The 22415-nt window shown below is 37.7% G+C and overlaps 1 protein-coding gene across 3 annotated transcripts in view; it reads right to left on the bottom strand.

Annotated features, from left to right (window-relative positions):
• The window catches only part of LOC136858532 (proteasome adapter and scaffold protein ECM29), a 925266-nt gene that overhangs the window by 42048 nt on the left and 860803 nt on the right, over positions 1-22415 (bottom strand). For all 3 annotated transcript variants that reach the window (XM_067138136.2, XM_067138135.2, XM_067138138.2), the window contains one exon: positions 9143-9281. In XM_067138136.2, the coding sequence (XP_066994237.2) occupies positions 9143-9281 (139 nt within the window). The remainder of the gene's footprint in view (positions 1-9142; positions 9282-22415) is intronic.

Genomic DNA, 22415 nt, shown 5'->3' with positions numbered 1-22415 from the left:
CCACTGTTGTATTTGGACTTGTCGTAGCAAACCTTGCACGTACGTTGCGAGTGTCCTTCCTTCCTCACGCCCACTGAAGTTAGTCTGTGTGAAAAATAACCTCTACCTACTAGCCTTTCCACAGATGGTGCTCATGATTCTTCAGTAATTTCAGCAGCAACACTACTCACCAAATCATCTGTCAAACATTCACAAAATTTTGATAGGGGAAGGAAAAACAGGCATGTTCACAGGAGCAATATCTTCTTTCCATTGTGTTCCTGTGCTCCTCACCTTGATGTATTCACAAAAACGCACACAAAATAGTTTATTTACAGGACCAATGATCTTAGATGTTAGACCCTTTAAACAACAAGCATCATCATCATCAGTTTATTTACAAATTATTACACGAATTCTATTTACATCCTCTACACACGTGCACTAATGAACTGCCATCATGAAACAAGGCACTACTATGAAAGAATAAGAAGAGACTGCAGCAAATGCATGTCAACTACCAACCCAACAAAACCAATTCACATACTTGACTTCAACCGCATGGCTAATACGACTTCCACACAAGTCTCATCAAAACAACCCCTGTTAACAACTCTCTGTTAAACATCAACTGCCTCCTTATATACGTTGCCTGGCTAGGCTCCTAGAAGGATATGACACAACATATTTTCTCATAGATTCTAGAGTGCCCAATAGCCTAGTTATAATGTAAAGAAATTTCTACAACTATCTAGTGCCAAAGATACATTTTTCTGGATATTACAGTGAGTTGCACAATATTGTAGTGGATTATACATCATATATACAAGTAATGATACATTATATACTATTAATAACATGTTCTTATATTAAATAAACTCATATTAATATATATATACAACTGATGTTTCATGACAAATAATACGATCGTCCATACATAACTATGTAAATAATAATACTAAATGGATGTAAACACTTCATAGCCGTACCTCACAAGTAATAATAATAATAATAATAATAATAATAATAATAATAATAATAATAATAATAATAATAACAACAACAACAACAACAACAACAACAACAACAATAATTCGAGCTCGATATTGACATTATTTACCCATGGGTTAAAGAATATTGTTTTCAAGTTATATTAGTCTATTACACTTGCGTCAACCTCCCTTCGTGTTTCTGCAACGGGTTCTTCTGGTGATGAGGGGCTTGCAGATTCTAATTTTCTTCTTCACGATCACTTTCATACAGATCAGAATCTAAATCGTTTACAAGTTCCGTAATAATCTGTTCACTTATCCGTGGGCTGTATGCACACGTAGGAATTCCTTTACTTGTAATGGATCCGGGATCCATATCTCAATATACAGCAAAAATTGACTACTTGAGAGATGATTACAGATTGTTGACTTACTACACTTTCATTCTAAATCTGTAAAGTCATATAATCCATCAATAGAACATGCGCACATAAATTTGAGCTCATCAAACCAGAGCATGTGAGGAGTATGTATGTTAGCAATTAGATAAGATCTAGCTGAGCACACATGGCTATGAAACTTTGTCCCAAAGTTGCACCACCAATCACTATCGATCGATAATACCACCTCTGAATAGTAAATGAAATCGACAACACGTTAAAACAAAAACTCATTCGATAACATTAATAGCTTTCGAGTGATTGAATTTCAAATTTTGTGGTAGTAGTATTACTAACAGCAGCACTCGGGCGGACACCGAGTGGCAGTAATATTACTACCGCCGGGCGCAAAGTGTTAACAACTAAGTAGAGTTAGTATGAAATTGGTTCTCAGGGTAGCAAACCGTTATTTTCTCCATTTCTTTAAGATTTCTTTTTGTGGATGTGCTCCACTTTGTCTTCCACATGGGTGTTTGTGGAGAAGGAATTCTTTTCTTTAAAGGTAAGTATTCTGTTTGATCTTGTTTCTTTTGGTGCATTTGATATTACTGTATTTATTTGTGTTTCCTCCTCCTGCCCACTCTTGACTGATACTACTACCCAACCGGCAATTACAAAGATAGTGTAGCCCTAATGTTGGTGACAGTGTATCATATTCATGGTGGTAATGTATCATTACATGCATGAAAATACTACAGTAGGTACAAATTAGCCTACTATTAATGTCTCGCCAAGTTTAATCACCACCACATCCTTAAGAGTAGCTTTATATTCCTAAAACTCATGTCATATAGAGAAGGAGAATTCACAACAGAACTTGGTGATGACCAACAAAGTAAAATATGCTGCAGTCAATGCTGAATGCTGCAAAGAAACCAGTTATATATACCTACATTCTGAGGTAAAATTATAATTTTCAGAGCTTTCTCTGTGATTACCATCACAAACTAAGTACAGTTTAAATACAGATGTTCTATATTCAACAACTTATGTTAGCAATTGGCTCTATACTGCTTTGAGAATCAAGGAAATAAAGACACTATTCTTTGATGAGCAGAGTATAGGGCAATTCAAATGACATTATTTGCTCACAAAGATCGGCTGAAAAGAATTGCATCTAATTAGCTTATACTTTTTACCCAAAATTACAATTTGAAAATCAGATTACAAGGTATATGTGCAGAATAAGGCAACTTAACTTGATTTTTTGAAATCATGGACTTTCCACTCTTGGCCTCTGGAATGCTTTTCTTGGTTTGTAGATAATTTCAAGATCAAATGCCTGTTTATGCCAGTAGCATATGTTAAACGTTGTCGCATTAAATTACCATACTTCTCCAAGAGTTCATCATAAAACTTAAAAACATTTCTCCATAAATCACGGACAAACTAAATCACGCTGCAAGGCAAACTATTAATACAAAAATACACTGCACTCCAGCTTACACTTTAAGTCTATCAGATATAATGTTGTACTAGAACTGAAGACAATTGAACATGATACATTCCATCTAGTTGAACAGACCAGGGAATACCCAAGGGTCATACAATACTATAATGCTCACCAGCTCTTCATCCAAACAAGGGGAGACTACTACACTTAGGACTGTGTGCGAAAATGCAAGTCAGACTGTCAGTGGTGGATTTAACATATCTGCGCCTCTAGGCGCAATTATAGCATCTTCCCACCAAAAAAGAACAAACAAGTACTTGAAATAACTACAGAATATAGTAATATTTACAAAAATGGAAGTGTTCTGAACCTGATAACTTTGAAAGATGAAAATAAATTTACCAGTCTTAGAAGTTCTCATCTCACTTTGACAGTAGCGAACTCATTGATCTATTCTTCATGGTTTGCTCTTAGATGTCAGACAAGCCTGCCTGGTGGTCATGATTGTTAAGGCATTGAAGTCTAAATGGTCTGACACCGTGGTTAGCCGGTTCGAGTCCCACTGGTCGAAAAGAGCTTCACCGTCAGAATGTTGGCCAGCAGGGTAGGGGGGGGTGGTGGTATACAATTTCTAATCACTAGATTGTGTGCCAAAAACCTGGATTAAATTCCAAACCTCTCCACAGTGCTCACATAAAGTGAGGGCATATGACGCAGTTGATGGTGATTAAGCCGTCGGATGGAGACATTAAGCCTTAAGCAGACCCCTTGGTGCTATTCAACAAAAGTAGGCTATCTGCTGGCACCAGGTTTCACCTTCTCCCTTCCTAATATCATATATCATGTCATTCATTTCATCTCATTATCTCCTTTGAAGAGGTTGATGTCAGGAAGGGCATCCAGTCATAAAAACCCGCCACGACAGATTCATCTCGCCTCATATCCGACCCCGTAGAGAAACAGGACAAGGGCTGGGCAAACATTAGATGTCAGAAGGTCGCTCCCCTTTAGAGGTGATAATTATGATGATGCTTGTTGTTTAAAGGGGCCTAACATCTAGGTCATTGGCCACTAATGGTACGAAATGAAATGACAAATTAAAAGCCCAAAAACATCCACTGATCACAATTCAAAACGTGAGGATGAAAAATGAATGGATTGATGGATATGAATTTAAAAGGATCAGTGGAACCAACCCACAGTGCCTCACGTGCACAGAAGCTGGCGTAGAACAATAGTATTACTGACCCAGGGACTGCTTCTATAGCACAATACTGAATCGATGATTCTTGTAGTCGAAAGGGGTCCAAAATCCAAGTCAGCGGCCCCTCACAATGGTACTTAGCGCTAGGAAAGTAGAACCATGGTATCTGTCATGTTGCGGTACTAATCAAGAGTAGCGTAGACTCATGGTATTCCACACATTATGGTACTACTCACAGGTAATGAAATTCTCACATGTATTACAGACCTACGCTGTGTCGCACATTGCGGCACCATTTACAGGCAACGCAAACCTACGGTGTTCATCACATAAGAGTACTAACCACAGGGACTTGTACTATCCTGTGATGTTCCTCATATAGTGGGTACTAATCACAGGCAAGCCAGAACCATGGGTTCCCTCTTCCCATGGTGTCGCTCATATAGTGCTACTAATCACATGTAATGTAAAAGCCGTCGCGCTCTCGTTTGCTACTAATCACAAACTTATTTGGTACTTAACATAGTGGTACTACGCGCAAGTAAAAGCGACCCATGGTGTTCCCTGCATGGTGGTACTAATCACAAGTAGTTTCATGGTTCTAATTTGATCATACCTTGGTTGCCCCTTTTAGTCACCTCTTACAACAGGCAGAGGATACCATGGGTGAATTCTTCGTTTGCATCCCCCACCCACAGGGGGTTGTGTGTTTAGTGCACGAGAGGTATTTTATTTCCCTCAAGTCTGCCAGCAAGCCGATTAGGACCCCCCTTTACGCCACCTGGGAAGTGCCATGTGGGAGTATCACCTCTTCCCCTGCTACGCCAGGGTAGTAGGTTCGTGGCCTCTTTAGAGAAGGAGACACCAACATACAGTTAGCCAGTAGCAATACCTTGAGTAATAGATCTGTCATACTGAAAGGGACTGAGTATTAGAGGTATTAAATGTATGTATGTATGTATGTTTCTTAGCAGTAAGAAAAATAAGATCACACAGGTATTTTTGTTATTCTAAGAATGAATAGTAAATATTATGGCAATAACTTATAAATGTAATTATTCTTAGCATACAAAAATATTATTGAAGGTGTAAAGAAAAAATAGTATCAACCAAAACTGCTGTTTCCCAGTGCTGCTAACCATAGGCACATGCCTAGTGGGCCAATATTGTAAATCCACCTCTGCATAGGGTATATATTTGTTGCAATTTTATTGACAATAGAAAACCAACCTATGCAAGATATATGCAGAGAGTATTTTTCTCCCTTAACCCTCAAGCACACGCGCCAAATCTTAGAACGCAGACACACGCGTTGGGGTGCTTTGCATCCCACATATCATTGCATTGTAAAATATGAATTACTGTATTAATTGGAGATTTTAAGATAGATTATGTAAGAATGACTCTTTCTGCGGGGATCCAGCCAGAAAGATATAAGAGCGGGGAGAGCACAGGAAAGTTATTTGTACATTTCACTAGGAAATAAAATGACCTGGGGTGGATTCCACCCCATACACGTGTGTTTGAGGGTTAACTCCATAAGAGTGCATAATATACAAACGATGGCGAGACATATGCAAGTAAATATGATATATAAAAATATACAACAGTGTCAGGAATATGAATTCTCTTGCCTTTAAATCAAAGGAACTTCAAGGTAATAATGAATGAAGGTTTCCACGTAGGACATGTTCAAATTAAAACAAATGCAAATTAAGCTGCAGTACAATATAGTTTTTTATGTACTGTATATAGGTAAATAAAGAATACAAACTAACATTTTAAAATTAACTACTGTATTTCACTGCTATATGGCACTCTTAGACTCTTCTTCTTCTTCTTCTTCTACTTTTTACGCAGAACTAAATCATTTTTTGTCAATTTTACAACCCGCTTTCTCTATTAAAGTGGATGGGTTTTTTACTTTTTTATAGTCTGACATTTCAGCAAATTCTTTAAATGCTATTGGTTTCTGTGATACATCTCTGCAGTCTTGAATTTTTAAGTGAGGTTCAACAATTGCACTACCTATGCAGTAACACAAAAATAAAATTTTAGCATGTTATTTATGCTGTACTGTGTTAACAATTACTAGTAACTACAACAATTTCAAAATTACCAATTCCTGAATTTTCATCTTCATCGCCACTGCCTCCTTCGGCCCTATTTACTGTTGCTTCAATAATTTAGTCTGAAATCCAGCTTCAGTTTGTACATTCTTGTTGATAACCGATGTAATCTTGTGGTTTTGTTCCAACGATAATCAAGGCACATTAGAGATGGGGTTTTCTTCCACTAATTTCAAATTTTCTTCTTCTGTGTTGCTTTTAATGCCATATTTCCAGAAGCATTTCTTTTTTTTTACACGTGGGGCTAATGTCATTGAAAGCATTGCAAATTCATCTAACGGCATCGAGAATGGATATTTTCTTCAATAATTCAGCCAGAGTCTGATACAGGTGCATGTCTATGACAAGTGGGATATTATCTATAGATGGTTGATTTTGTAGATAGCATTGTGAAGATTTCTATTTTTGTGTCCAATATTGTATTTTCCTGATGGTCATTTTGTTGAATACACCCATGTCCGTAGGGTATACCATTGTTGTATGATATTTTGAGCTTATACATTTGATCTTAGAATAGACAAGACTGACACCTAGTCATTTCAGTTGAGAAAATACAACATCGTAAGATAACATGGTAAAATAACAGAGTAAATTCTTTGTAAAACTTTACAGTCAACCTTAGTCAGTAACATTTTATTAGATCCTCAAACCTCAACATCGTCAAATATTGTCACAGTCAGTAAAGCAACAGATTCATTCAATTCAGATCTTAAATTCATTTGATTTATGATAGATTGGAAATAGGTTGCAACTTAAGAAAACTGAGTGATGAAATTTTTGAGAATGGAATGTCTTAAACAAGACACAGTCATACTGTAATTCATTATAAGGATGATCCAGTATGATCACCCAAAAATAACTTATGTTAACAAAAGATATTAACATTCATTTATGATTTTAAGTGAAACATTCACGAGTGAAAAAATGAGATAGTTATATTATAGGATATTCATTTATTTTTTGGACAAGATTCGATCTGGAACTAAGTCATTTCTTTCGATATTTGTTTCAGAATTTGATGAAGTGGTTGTAGAGGCCAGATCTTGAACCAATTTAATTTTGTAATCTATTTAATATTCATTTGACAAGAAGATATCAGAACTTTTAATTTGTTATTTATTTGTGGCCATATTGCGAAATCTCAGTTTAAATTTTTGTCCAATTCAGGTTTTGTTTTATGGTAGTATTTATTTTATCAGATTACCTATCCTTGAAATGTGTCACTGTTACTTGCTGAATTTGATCTCATATATAAATAGTGTTCTCCTATCATATTTAACCATCGGGAACATGAACGGTCCACCTCTGTGGATTGCTCATGGCTCCCGACTGACTAGCTAGGGCAACGATTCATGATATGGGGACAGTATACAATAAAAATACCTCACTTACCGAGTAACACATTTACGCTAGTACTGTGTACTTCGATCAAATTATTTCCAGCCCTGATAATGTTTTTGTCATCCCTTGTATATCTAACATGATTTTCACAACAGATAAGCCCTCACCACAGGAGGCAGCTCAAATAAAGTTGCGTGATAACAGGGAATGGCCTTGAATTCCTGAACTTTACAGGGTAAACTGCATTTCAGGGAGCAAGCTGTTAGCCTCTGGGAAGTTCAATTTTGCTTGCCAGTAGCAGCGAGATTACTGAATGACCCAGTGAGCCTGTCTTTGCCTTTATTTTGTATTCTGGTCAGAAGTTTAAAAAAATTATTCTGTGTTGAGTGGTACAGATAAGGTTAGTGAATATTTGTCACGTGATAGCCTACCTACAGATTAGGCACATAATCGTGATAGGAAGGCTAGCATGGTGCACATTTGTCTTGTGATAGCCCAGTTACAGGAAGGGAAAATGTTCTGAAATTGCTTACTAATGAAGACAAAATTAAAATCCTTCAGGAAGTGACCAGGTATCTGCATCTTGAAGCACACTGAGGTGGTGTTAATGTTGAAACTCACACCTTCGACTCAAGTAGGTGCAAAGGACGAACCAGTGCCATGTATTGGCAAAGTTATTTAGTCTTCAAGATGGCAGCCAAAATCACCCTTTTGCACATGGCCAAGTGGGTACCTCCGAATAATTCACTGTCGAAAAGTGTGACCATAAAACAAGCTTTAATGACAATAACCCACTTTTTCAAAATATGCTTCAACAGTTCAATATTACATTTGTTATAGAAAGAGTGTGTCCTGGAATATGAGACCTAGTGCAAATGTTTTCATATTTGTTGTCCTGTGTTTTCCACAATTTTTTGACACGCTGTTATTTTATTAGACCCAGTGGAAAAGGTTTACATATTTGCCCCCTCATGTTTTTTACACCATTTTATACTCATCTCTTATTTTCAGGAACATCGTATAGGCCTATGTACAGATACAGTGTTCACTGTACAATGCACGTATGTCAAAAACTGTATAAAGTAATTCCACATCACTGTTGGAAATTTTTTTCGCGTATTCAATGGAAAGTTTTCTCGTTTATCATGTTCTCTTTCCTTTCACTTTTCTCTTTCCACCTGCACAAACGTCTTAATGAAGTTTTACGGTATTCTGTCAGTGGGGTAACCTATGTACTAATGGTACACAAACTAATACTGTGAATTTCTCAACAGAAATTTCCTGTCTTATACAGCAATTAGAATTGCTGAAACGGAAAAATTCTTTTCATTTCCATGCTAGACCATTTCCATTTTGTTTGAGAATTTTTAACGTATTAATTATGAGAAACTTATGGGACTACAGAAATTTTCTGACAGACAGTTTTCTAGATTTCCCAGGTTCTGGCTTAAGCAGTTTTCACTGTAAAACATCATTAACTTAAAACTCTAGTCAGACTAGAAATCTAAAAGTTTGGGTTTAAATCCTGAGGATGTGAAAAGTTATTTCCTCAAATCTACCTGAATATTAAAAAAGATAAACGAGAAGCTATTCTCCGTATAATTTCTAAACATTTTTAACAATGCATCAGGTCTTTTTACAAATAAAGGAATTTATATGCAGACCTTGTGTTTCTTGACTGGCTGGCCATGACTTCCCAAGAGTCTCGTAAGCAGTTTCATACAAACGAATTTGTTGTTCCTGAAGCCGTGCATTCTCTTCTGCAGTATTCTCACTTTCTTCACCATTCTCTGACAACTGACCCTGAAATGACATCAACTAATGATGTATTATGAGTAACATGACAGAGTGCATAGTCAATGAATAGTCATACCCATTGTTACAAATTTAATTGTGATCCATACTGAGTTATCAGTTACAAAACAAAATCTTAATTAATTAAAGTCAACCTAATCAATACTTGTATTACCTGTGATGAGTTACAATTGGTCAGTACATGTTTCGAATTGTTTCAAGCCGTCATCAGCTGACAAACAATGGTAATTCAAAACCTGACAACAGAAGCACTCAAATTGTCCGCATATTCACATTTTCTGAGCGAGTTTCCAATCTACATTTTAAAGTAAATTTCTCTAGCATCTATATTAATTTATTCTCCCTCTCAGAACTTTTTCTTTCAGATGTTGATCTACTTTCCAAACTCATCCATTTTGAACAATCTGGAGTGAATTGACAGAATATCAGAAGATAAGAAAGTATCCAGTTTGTTCCAAGAACATAAATCATCACAAATCAAGAATCTAATTTGTCAAGTCAACATAGTGACCACAACATAGTTGATATCTACATTTCTCAACATCATATTATTTTTCTACCGCTTTTCCCCCACCTGTGGGGTTGTGGGTGCGAACTGTGTAACACGTGGATTTGGCCCTGTTTTATGGCCGGATGTCCTTCCTGATGCCAATCCTATATGGAGGGATGTAATCACTATTGCGTGTTTCTGTGGTGGTTGGTAGTGTAGTGTGTTGTTTGAATATGAAGAGGAGAATGTTGGGACAAACACAAACACCCAATCTCTGGACCAGAAGAATTAATCAGAGGCGATTAAAATCCCTGACCTGGCCGGGAATCAAACCCGGCACCCTCAGAACCGAAGGCCTCAACGCTGACCATTCAACCAATGAGTCAGACCTACATTTCTCAACATCCTAGAAATTTTCACTTCTATTTGAAGGATTCAACCAAACCAAGGTCTATGCTCTATTTCAAAATTTAATTCGCTTTCACATCCTAAAAGCACAGTGTTTCAAACAGGATGTTTCTTCATTAAAAAGCACTAATTTTTAAGAATGTCATAAGATGCAGTATTTTAATATGTTTTTAGACCTATTCCACGAACGACGTATATTCTTTAACTTCAAACTACATGTAAATGTAAAAAATTTTTAACAACAACAGCGTTAATTCCCTAGGGAAGCACAAACATTTAGATTCAGGGGTTTACAAATTACAATGTCAACAATGTGAAAAATTTTATATTGGGCAATTATGGTAAGATACTTCAAGCACGTCAACACCGAGAGGCATAAAAAAGTTTCCTCGATGGGCCAGCATATGAGTGCAACCGGTCATCAGTTCACCACTATAGAGCAAGATTTGATAATATTACATAAAACAAATAAAGGAGGTCTTCTAAATACACTAGAAAAAAAAAAAGATCAACAAAATAATCAGGATAATAACCTAAATGATATAACTGATAATAGGAACCCTTTATACGAAGGGAAATTATCACATCTGGAAGCATTAGGCATTAAAAGCAATGCAGACTATAAAAGAAAGAAAATGAACGAACTTCCGTCTTCCTGTACATTTTACAATGGCGAAAAATGAAAGTATCCTCCTATTCAATACATCATATATTCCGTCATTAGACGGAGTAAACAAGTTCAGACATGTTTCGGCTCGTTTGAGCCATCTTCAGTGAAAAAATTAGGGGGGTTGGAATAATTTACATAATATGAGTTGAAAAAATGCTAAAAAACATAATGAAAGCGCAAATGAAAAAACAAACAAAAGAGAGCCTAGACGGAAACAAAATAGCACAAATATACAATATTTACATCAATGTACATGTACATCTATTCCCCCTACCCCTTCTTCTAAAGCCGAACCCGTGACTGTAAGCAACACAACCTTTCCTTACTCTACAGCCTTGCTTCCACCAAAGGTGGAACAAGCTTTGGAACACGCACATCATTACTTCACAAGACGGAAGGCTGCATCAGCCGTCGCTCCTCCAAGGACACAGTAGATTTTGTCAACAAAAAAGTATGAAACCACTCTTTTATACACTAGGTTTCCTTGTGCAGAGTTAAAACACGTTTAAAAAAACAGATCCCCCCATTTTATTTCATTACAGATTTTGGAAAAGCTCTTTCAATAACAGTATCACAGCAATCAGCTTCAGGGAACCTGAATTAACAGAATTCAAGAGAGACATTTATAAAATCAAAACAAACAACATTCGCCTTGGAAGGAGCAAAAGAAAAGAGCATCCTTGTTAAATATAGAACAGTGACAAAGGAAAATTACTTTTCAAATACTTTTATTAGTAGACAAGTAGAATAACATACTGTATAGCTTAAGTGAAAAAAGAGCTCGATAAAAAAAAACATTTTTACAACATCTGTTCAAATGAATAGATATAGTTTTTTTAAAATAGGCTAAATAAATTCCATTTTACCCTCCCATTTCACCACCCCATTCAACCATCCACATTGATTTTAATTTTTTTAATTCATGTAGATTTTAAGTAAAACTAGGTACTCAAGATGTTCTTAAGAAGATAAATACTTTGTAATTTGACCTAAGCATTGTTATATAGCTGAAGATGTTCCAAATGGAATGAAACTTACTGTGTATGATTAATTGATTTGCTTAATGCAAATATAAGTATTAAAAAAGGTGGAAATTTATTGTTATTGATTCATTGTAAATAATTTATATTCGCTCACCTGGAGAATATCTTTTTCACTTGGTACCAGCAAGCAGAAGATTTCAATATCCCTACAGATGGAACCATATTATGGATTATGGGCGAAAACCAAGAAGATAGCTGCAAGATTGAAAATTGATAATTTTACTGCATCAAATGGATGGGATACTTGATTTAATGTGCGACATGGAATAGTTTTCAAGAAGATTTCCGGAGAAAGTGCTTCTGTGGACACGGAAGGTAAGGAGCTGTGGTTCAAGAGACTGCCATCGCTACTGCAGGGGTACGAGCCGCGTGACGTATATAACGTGGACGAGACCAGACTTTTATTTTCAGTGTCCTTCCAGACAGAACACTGGCGCTGAAGAATGAATCTTGCCATGGTGGAAAAAGTTCAAAAGAACGACTAACTGCTCTGCTGTGTGTAAACAGTGATGGCAGTGATAAGAGAGTGCCAGTCATAGAGGGAAAGTCATTAAAACCACGCTGTTTTAAGGACAAAAAAAAATATACCTGTGATATTTCATGCAAACAAACAAGCTTGGATGACCACTGAAGTTTTTTTCATAATTTTTAAGGTCATTGGATGCCTCTATGGTTGCACAAGGAAGTAAAGTCATGCTCTTTGTGAATAATTGTGCTGCTCATCCACAGGACACATAATTTTTTCATAATGTGAAAATTGTGCATTCCCCCCCAACCCCAATTGTACCAGCGTGTTGCAGTCTCCTGATCTTGGGGTAAAAAAAATGTTTCAATCAACTGTATCGCAAGCGCCTAATTACTGTGGCTTGTTGGATCCGGTAAAGAAATGAACAAGAAAATCAATTTACTACAAGCAATTCATTTCACAGTAGCAGCTTGGCGACAGGTGTCCCAGCTAACTGTCGTGAACTGTTTCCATAAAGGTGGTTTCAGCTGACAACTATGTGCAGCGGAAATAGTCTCTGCTGAAAATTTCTGTGCTAATGGAGTAGATAGTGATAACCAAGGTTAGGATTTTTGGGTGGGCACCTTTTTTGGTAGGGTAAATTAAAGCTGTTCGGAAGATATCACAGTGTGAAATTTTGTTTCTAGTTGCGAAACAGACATTTTTCACACACCTTTTTCTCTTTTTGGAACCTTTATCCCTTTTCCCCCCAACCACGCCCATAATCCCCTTCTCCCCCCCCCCCCAGTTTAATTCCAATTTATTCTATAAGATTTCTAATCAATATAAAATATTAAACTTTCAATTAACGCCTCCTCAGCTTGCTGTGTACATGTGAATAGTAAGCCTATCTCTTGTGGCAAAAGATCTATAGAGGTAGAGGTCGACGCCACGAACAGATATTTAAAAAAAATAATAAAAAATAATAAAAAAACTACCTCTTTGAGTAAACACCATGTGATAGTTGAAAGCACACGTGCAACAATGGAAAATAATTGTGTGTTTGGCAAAACCTCTTTCTCTCGCTTTACCGCTACAATGTTGCACGCAATAAAGCAACTAACAATGAGTGATCTATCCCACCAGAATCAGTAGCCTGTTGTTCGTGAATGTGAGTTTGTTACTGTCAGAGATGTCATCTGTTCGCATGGAGGCGGAGGCTGGTGACGCAGAGATATCAGCAACTGCACCAGCGTAGTTCCGAGAATTAAGATTGGGTTTCACTCAAAGCTACTAGAAATCGCTGAGACTGCAGTTGATGAATGAGAGCATTCTGGTAACTGTCGTGGTGTTATAAGAGAGTGTGGACAGCAAGTGAGTAAGTGGGTGCAAGAGTGAGTTGTGTGATAGTCGCATTGAGTTAGTAAGTGAACTGGTGTTAGCACTTTGTTACATTACTAAACAAGTGTACTACTAAATTTTACCATGCCAAACGTGTCTAATGCCCAATTTATTGTTCTGCCTCAGGAATTCAAAAAGATTTCATAGACACTGATGGAACTATTATGCGATGTACTATTTGTGATTCAACAATTTTGTTCTATGAAAAACACCAGCGAGATAATATCAAACAACACATTCCCAGTTCTAAACATCAAATGAATAAGACTCTTTAAGCAAACAAATCACGCCAACCTCCATTACAAAATGCATCTCAATAGAGTTCTCCAAAAAGCCAAAATTTGAAGGAATTAACCATTGATTTGTGTGCAGCTCTTACACAAGCAAGAATTCCACTCAATAAGGCAAACCATCCAGCCTTCAAGGGATTTCTTGAAAAATACACAAAGATGTCAATGCCCGATGAGAGTACTTTAAGAAAAAACTACATGGAGCCTGTTTACCAAGAAAACATACAAAGAATCAAGGAGAAAGTGTCTGAGTATGATGTGGGAATCATTGTGGATGAAACCCTAGACTCAATGGAACAATATGTTTTGAACATTTTAGTTTTTCCCTTAGCAGGAGAGAACGTTGAGCCCATGTTGTTAAAAATGTATGAGCTGCAGAAAGCCAATGCCAGTACAGTAATGCAATCAATTATGGACTTCTGCCAAAAACTCTGGCCTACTTGTATCGAGTTTGAAAAACTTCTTCTTGTGGTTACGGACCAAGCTCCATACATGGTTTCAGCTATTAACCAATTGAAACCTTTATTTCCTAAGTTGAAGCATGTGACATGCTTCGTACACGCCCTTCACAAGGTTTGTGAATTCATAAGGAATGAATACGACATCGCAAATCAATTCATCTCTGGCCTGAAGAAGTTCTACTGAAAGCTCCGAGTCATGTTGTTGCCTACAGAAAAACCACTGGCCTGCCCCTTCCAAATTTCCTGGTTGTTACTCGCTGCGGATCGTGGATTGAGTGTGTGCTATGTTGTGTGAGAATTTTGACAAAATTATAATAGATTTATTGCAGCCAATGACCAAGATTTTGTTCGTTTCAAGCAGTCCTGTAGGTGATATCTCCCACATTGTTTACCACAAAGTTCACAAAAGCAGTGTTCATCCGGTGAGTGAAAGGACTTCATTTTACATATACGATGATGAAATCCATGCACAGCAAACTGAGTCACTGTGTGTCTAAGAGCGTAGTTGGTTTGAGTCCATTCCTTATTTATCATTGCGTTGGTGCAATAAAATTCCTCCCCGATATTTGCCCTTTTCTCCTTCCTATCATTTAGGTGTTTTTCTGAAGCTTTGGTTGTTGGTAGATGCAATCTTAATTTAAGATCCTCGATGAAGAAAGTTTCCTTTGTAAGTTCATAAACTAATCTTGTAGGAGTAAATTCTGAAATGGCTAGCGTCCTTTTCAAGAAACTTGCTTTTACAAGATCTAATGTTTCGAGGTCTCTGGATGTAAGGTGTGTCCAAATTAAATGTATGCCGTATGTTACTATCGGTACTATCTTTGCGTGAAATAAGAATAATGCTGTTTTAATGTCCAGTAACTCTGGATTGGTGATGTCTTGAATACTACGAATAGCTGCTAATGCTCTTTCCTTTATACGTATTCTAAATGACATTCTGGTTATTTGTAGATGTATTCCTAAATATTTGAAATGATTTACAATTTTCAGTTTCTCATTTCTGAGAAGTATGTTATCTCATTTGGCTAATCTTCCACCCTTTCTAAAGACCAATTGTACCGTCTTGTTAATGTTAATAGTAAAATCATTTCCCTTTGCCCATTCCTCCAGGTTGTCTATTAATATCTGTAATTCTTCTTTATTACTGGATCCTAAGACATGTCATCAGCATACATGTATAGTACTACTGGGGAGTTCCTAGGCATTATTTTAGTGACAATATCTGAAGTGATTACATTAAAGAGTAGTGGGCTTAACCCCTCAGCGTCGCAGCCGTTTAAAGAGCTTCCTACTCCGCGGCCGGATGAGATTTCAACTACGAAATACATTGATTCACTTAAAGCGTTACTACTAGTATAAGAGTAGCCCGATATTCACGAAATTTGGAATTCCTTATGGTAGAACTATGTACATGAAGATAATTACATAATTGTTTCACATTTCCTTAGTAATTTAGTTCCGTGTGATAGAGTTCGAAGCACTACTCGAGACAGAGACCCAAGGCACACTCCTAGCAGCAGTACACCGATGTCTTCTTTTCACCGTGTTTTGAACACGCGATACGTCTCTGAGGTTTGGATTTCTCACTCTTGCGTGCTAATTTCCTGATAAAATGTATTTCCTGCAACCTTGGAACTGTATTATCTGATACGCGCCGGCCTTGAATATTTCGTTTCCCGCCCGATAAGCGTATTTTGTACTACGTAAACAAACCTTCCATCAGCTGAAACTGATAAGATAACTGCTCAATGTTTGTCCCTGTGACTTGTCTAAATATTATTGGAGAATCTAGGAATCATAATTCACTCTTGAAAACTTCCCTTTGACCTGTGTGCGTATCTATAGTCTCCTACACGAAATTTCCAAGTACTGGTTCCTCCTCATCGTCACTCTCTTCATTTACCACTGCTTCGGTCACAGCCACATCATCTATTTCATTATCACTACTGCTAATACTGTCACTACTACTTCCGACTAAACTTTCATTTGAATTATACAATATGTCAAGCACGTTACTCTCAGCAGAAGCTAGCCATTGAGCGCGGTGCATCACGCAAGCTGATGAAGCTGCAGCGGGACCGAAAGCGGCAGGACGAAACTGAATGAGGGGAATAACATTTATGACGAATCAAACCAACTCGATACATATTTCAGATTAAAAGGTCGATACATCGTCTTTCAAACGAGATATATACCATGCACAACTGCTTCTCGTGTCGTATGACAGAAAGCAGCACTAACTGATGCCTACTCAGAGCACTCGTGGAGAGTTACGAAAAGACTACAAGCTGAGAAATAAAGACAAATATAATAAATAAACCGCACTCTTAATGTAAAATTAGAGCAAAGAACATCACGCGAAAAGACAAACTTCTCAGATCATTATTTCTTTATTTTAATCTGTGGGAAAGCATGAAGCAAACGGACTATTAAAAAAGCAGGGATTGGTGCTCAGACATAATTGACAAATACTTATCCTTGTCAAAAGCAACTACACTTTAACGATTTTCAATTCTTATTTAGAACACTGATAAACCCGAAAATGTCTTCTTGGAAACAAAACAATTTGCATATCCATAACACCAAAACTCTTGGCGCTATAGCCGTAAATGCGAAACCATGTATGGGTCTATACCACGTATAGAGGTCGGCGGCTACGGAAGAAAACGGGATCTATACCACGTATAGAGGTTGGTGCTGAGGGGTTAATGGGTCTCCTTGTAAGACTCCATTTGTCTGAATGATGATTTTTGACCTTGTTGTCCCATCATCTATCATAATTCTGTTTGAGGTCAGAATATTATTTATAATAGTCACCAATTTGTTATTTTTTCCTACAAACAGCTCTAGTTTGTGTATTAGAATTTCCCTATTTATCAAGTCAAAAGCTTTGTTATAGTCAACAAAGACAGACAAAATTAGAGAGTTTGTGCTTTCTTTGGATCCAGCCAACCCAGGTGCAATTTCCACGGCACAGCAACTTCTGTTACCGGAGAAAATACAGAATTTGCAGACAGTACTGTATTCTGTCCATAGTTACAAGTATGTGACTGCAGTTATTAAATGATTAGAAGAACAAGTTCTGGAAAATAAAATTATTTTTTATGTTTATAACAAGACTAATATGCATTAAAATTAGCATCCTGTAACATTAATTACTCAAAGCAATATAAATTATTACCTGTTACTTGTTTTGATATTTTATTAGGCCTATTTGAGAGACGTAAATGAAATTAAAATATTATGCCTATACAAATGAACATACATAACCTAACCAATATTACAGTGTTCGGTTATATAACTAGACCAGTAATAGTATCATTATGTTTGCCAAGAAAAAAAAAGATGAAAACAAAACAAACATGACAATGTAAAGAAAAGGTCATTTATAGCCACAAATGCTGTTAAGTTTTCTTTGTACATTTGAATGAAAGAATAATATTCCACAAGTTTCAAGTGTTTCTTTCATCACTGCTTTCCTGTATAAAAACCGAATGAAAATTTGCTTTTAAATTTAACAAGTGGCAATTATTGTAAGTCTATTATAAAAATTGACAAAAATCACAAACACCACTATTAAAAAAAGCCTTCACATTGGCGCATCTCTTCACTCTTCCCAAGAAAACAAATGTTGCCCCCTGTCCTCTCTAGCATGCACAGGTTATGGGGATCGGTAGATGCAGAGTGAGTCTCAGCTCTGGCCACGGCTGGTCCGTGGTCCAACAGCTCTGCACTCTGACCGGCCAACCGAGCAGTGGAGGGATGGCCATGGCTCTACTGTGGCTCTACACCTCTGCATTCAGGAGAAGGGACAAGCCTATACCTCATGGCTGGCCCCAAGCATCGGCTGTCCTAAGAATGGTTTTCCATGGTTTTCTGTTCTCCTGCACTAAGGCGAATGCCGGGACAGTTCCTGGTATAGGCCACGGCCGTCAACCCCCTCATCTTCCCGTGCATCTCCTTCACCGTAACAAATATCCCAGTCTGAGAGACGGTGCCACCGTCTAAGAGGTCCACCTCCCCCTTCAGTTGAGGAATGAAAACATTTTAGTAGTAGGCTAGTAGTAGGGTTATGGTTCGACAGCTGGGAGCCAACTTCATGTTCATGATTACAATTTAAATGTCCATGATTAACCTCTTAACTGAGTATTATTGATGTGCTTGGTGTAACCTGCCCTGTGTATTTTTGCAGCAGATTGTTGTTACATGGCAGGATAGGCAGAAAAGTTAGTAATATCATTAATATCATTCATATGTGGTACAAAAAGTAAAATAAGGAGTTTTAATTAATTTTAATGTTAGAGAAATGTTCAGCCATTTTTACATTAACTGCAAGTTCATTTACCTGGTTGGAATTTGAGAGTTTGGTCCGTATTTTACAGCTGAAAGTTGAAATAAATAAAAGCAAGGGATATTTATAAATATCATATCATGCATGTGACATTCTGAACCACTTTTCATTAACTGCAAGGTCATTTACCTGGTTGAAATTTGAGTGTTTTTTTCATATGTTAGCACCTAAAATTAAAAAAAATAAAAGAAAGGAACATTTACGAATTACACATCATGCTAGTGACATTGTGAAAGATTTTACATTAACTTCACGGTCAGTTACGTCATTTACCTCACTAGAACTGCAGTGATTTGTCTCAGAGATAATTTTCGAAAAGTAAGGGATTGCGATACTTTCCCATTTTGAGATGTACATACTGTTTTCTGGCTTATGAACTATGCCCTGCAGCATTAGAAGTCCAATTAGAGTTTTTTTTCTCAGTTGGATTTGTATCCACCCAATCTCTCGCTCGTGACCGTGGCTTCAATTTCGGATGGGCTTCTAAAATCTGTTTAGCATACACGTTGGTCTGTTCGGCAATAAGTTGAAACATATCATCTCCTATGATCTGTTCAAAATATCCCAACACATTGGATTCATCATCGAAGTCCACATTTACACCACTAGCACCAGAAAATACAAATTTCTGATGTAAAACACCACGCGGCGGGAAAGGTTGAAACATGTCCTGCACTTCGCCTTCATGTTGTTCATCTTGTTCTTCATTCTCATTCCCTGAACCACTTTCATCTGCATCAAACTCATCTTTGGATTTCTGAGAAGATGAATCATCACAATCATTCTCTAAGTGTTGAATAATCTCGTCTTTTTTGAGCGTTTCAAACTTATGCTTTGAATTAGATGCTGCCGTATTCAGCCCACTGCGGGACAAGTAGCACTGCACAGTTGTAAAATAAAAACAAATAAGCAGGTAGCAGGTAGGGACCCTCTTCGGAGGCAGCCCTACCCAGGGAGTGGCGCCCCTGCCTATGTGAGTCCCAGAGCACACTGACCCGGTGTGTAACATCTGGTATGGGTCCCAGCTCAGGGTTACGAGTGAAGACCTCAACGGCATCTACGGCGGAGATGGCGGAAGGGGTATACCCGTAGCGTCTGTACTCCAGAGGAGCGGCTACGAAAGGCGTCTGTCTCCATGTTAGGGGCGGCCTAATTTTGAACCTGGCAGTAGGTATAAAATGCCTTTGGGTGTGGCGAGCCCATCGTAACAATAGTCTATATGGACAAAGCAGATATGGTGCCTCGGAAAAGGTTAGGGCGTCCCCTGCTAAAAGCGACGCGCAGCTCTTCAGGTGCTGGGGGAACTGTGAAAAATGGGCAACCAGCACCAAACTACATCAAAATTGCAACAGTTAATGTACTGACACTGACAGGAAAGACAGAAGAACTGGTTGACTTCATGATAGAAAAAGATATAGCCATACTTGGACTGTGCGAGACCAAGAAGAGGGGTACAGGGGAGATCCCTCTGAGAGAAGGATACAGGCTGTATTACAGCGGAGGACCTGAAGCAAAAAATGGAGTGGCCATCATACTTAGAAGAGAAATCCAAGAATATCTGGAATATACAAAGTACATCAGCGACAGGATGATGATGATGAGACTCCAGTTTGAAAATGGCGTGAAAGATCTATTTCAGTTGTATGCCCCACAAACTGGTTGCATAGATGAACATCTAGAGGACTTCTTAGAGGAAGTGAAGAGACAGATAGAAGATAAGTACTATTGATGGGAGATCTAAATGCACAAGTTGGAATGGAAAGACAAGGAAAGGAAGATGTTGTAGGGCCCTTTGGATATGGAAATGTAAATCCAGAAGGCGAGTTGTTGGTGGATTTTTGCATGAGGAATCAAATGATTGTTGGAAACACCTGGTTTAGGAAGAAGAACAGTCAGAAGATTACAAGGTATGGCTGGGGAGACAGACGAACAAAGACCATGATTGATTATATAATCATAGAGAAAGAGCACCGGAAGAACCTTGTAGATGTAACAGCCATGCCTGAAGAAGCCTTTGGTGGAGATCATAGAGTTGTGATAGGAAAATTGAAAGTTGGAAAGATTGAAAAACCCCAATTAAGAAGAGAGAAAAGAAAGTATGGAAGTTGAAGGAGAAAAGCATACAAGAAGAATTTCAAAGGGAAATAATACCCTTGGTACCCAGAACAGAGGTGGGGAATGTTGAAGAGGAATGGAAAAGATTTAAGGAAGCACTGGTTGGATGTGCAGAAAAGGTGTGTGGTAGAACATCAGGAAATGTGAAAAACAAAGAAACACACTGGTGGAATGATAGGGTAAAGATTAAAGGGAAGGAAAAGAAAATGGCATGGAAAGCATCTAAGACTGAAGAAAGTAGAAGAAAATATGTGGAGGCAAAGAATTTGGCCAAGAAAGTGGTGGAGGAAGAAAAGAGGAAAAGCTGGGCCTTATTCACACAGAAATTGAGAGATGATATGCAGGGCAGCAAGAAATTACTCTATGGTATCATAAGAAACAAAAAGAGAGATCAAGTAAACACCAGATTTGTGAAGGATGAAGGTGGCATAATTTTAACAAAGCCAGAAGAAATAAGAAATAGATGGAGAGAGTATTTTCAGAAGCTGCTGAACATAAGAACGGATGACAGTCATTCAATGGATTACCAGGAAAGGCAATTAGTTGACGAAGAAATGGATAAAGAAATTACAATGAATGAAATTGAAATGGCAGTAAGAAAGATGAAGAATGGAAAAACTGCTGGAATAGATGAAATTTCAGTGGAGATGATAAAGGCAGCTGGAGCTGTAGGACTGCAGTGGACATATCGGGTTCTCAGGAATGTCTGGGAGAATAAGGAGGTCCCTGAGGATTGGCAAAAAGGAATAATCATCCCAATTTTCAAGAAAGGTGATAAGAAAGTTTTGAAGAACTACAGGGGAATTACTCTAATATCCCATGTTGCTAAGATAATGGAAAGGATACTGGAAAGTAGAATAAGGATGAGGGTTGAGAAGCAGATACAGGTAAATCAGGAAAGTTTGGGACAGTCTGGTGCAAAAAGGAATTGGACAGGGATTAATAAAAATGATCATGGAATTGTATAAGGAATGTTGTAGTTGCGTGCAAACACAAGTTGGCAGGACAAGTTGGTTCAAAATAACTAGTGGGCTGAGACAGGGAAGTGTTCTATCACCAATCCTGTTTACAAAAGTAATGGATGACATCATGAGAACAGCAAAAGCAGCATATGGAGGAAGAGAAATGAACATGATGTTATTTGCAGATGATATTGTGATTTGGGGAGAAGACGACAGGAAGGTTCAAGAACAGCTGAATGTGGTGAATGGGAAGATTGTAGAATGTGGATTGAAAATAAGTGCAGAAAAGAGTAAAACTCTTGTTAAGACTAGAGGGGAGAAAGAAGGGAAAGGTCAGATTAGACTTGCAGACAAGCCCCTGGAAGTAGTGGAAACGTTTAAATACCTGGGGAGTGAATTAATGGAGAATGCTCGACTGGATGCTGAGATTAGTAAAAGGATTCAAGCTGGAAGTTGTTTCTATCATAGTGTAAGAAATATGTTATG

The sequence above is a fragment of the Anabrus simplex genome, chromosome 1 (genome assembly GCF_040414725.1).
Source record: "Anabrus simplex isolate iqAnaSimp1 chromosome 1, ASM4041472v1, whole genome shotgun sequence".
Lineage (NCBI taxonomy): Eukaryota > Metazoa > Arthropoda > Insecta > Orthoptera > Tettigoniidae > Anabrus > Anabrus simplex.
The sequence above is the reverse complement of the archived record's forward strand: the minus strand, read 5'-3'. Positions and strand labels throughout refer to the sequence as shown.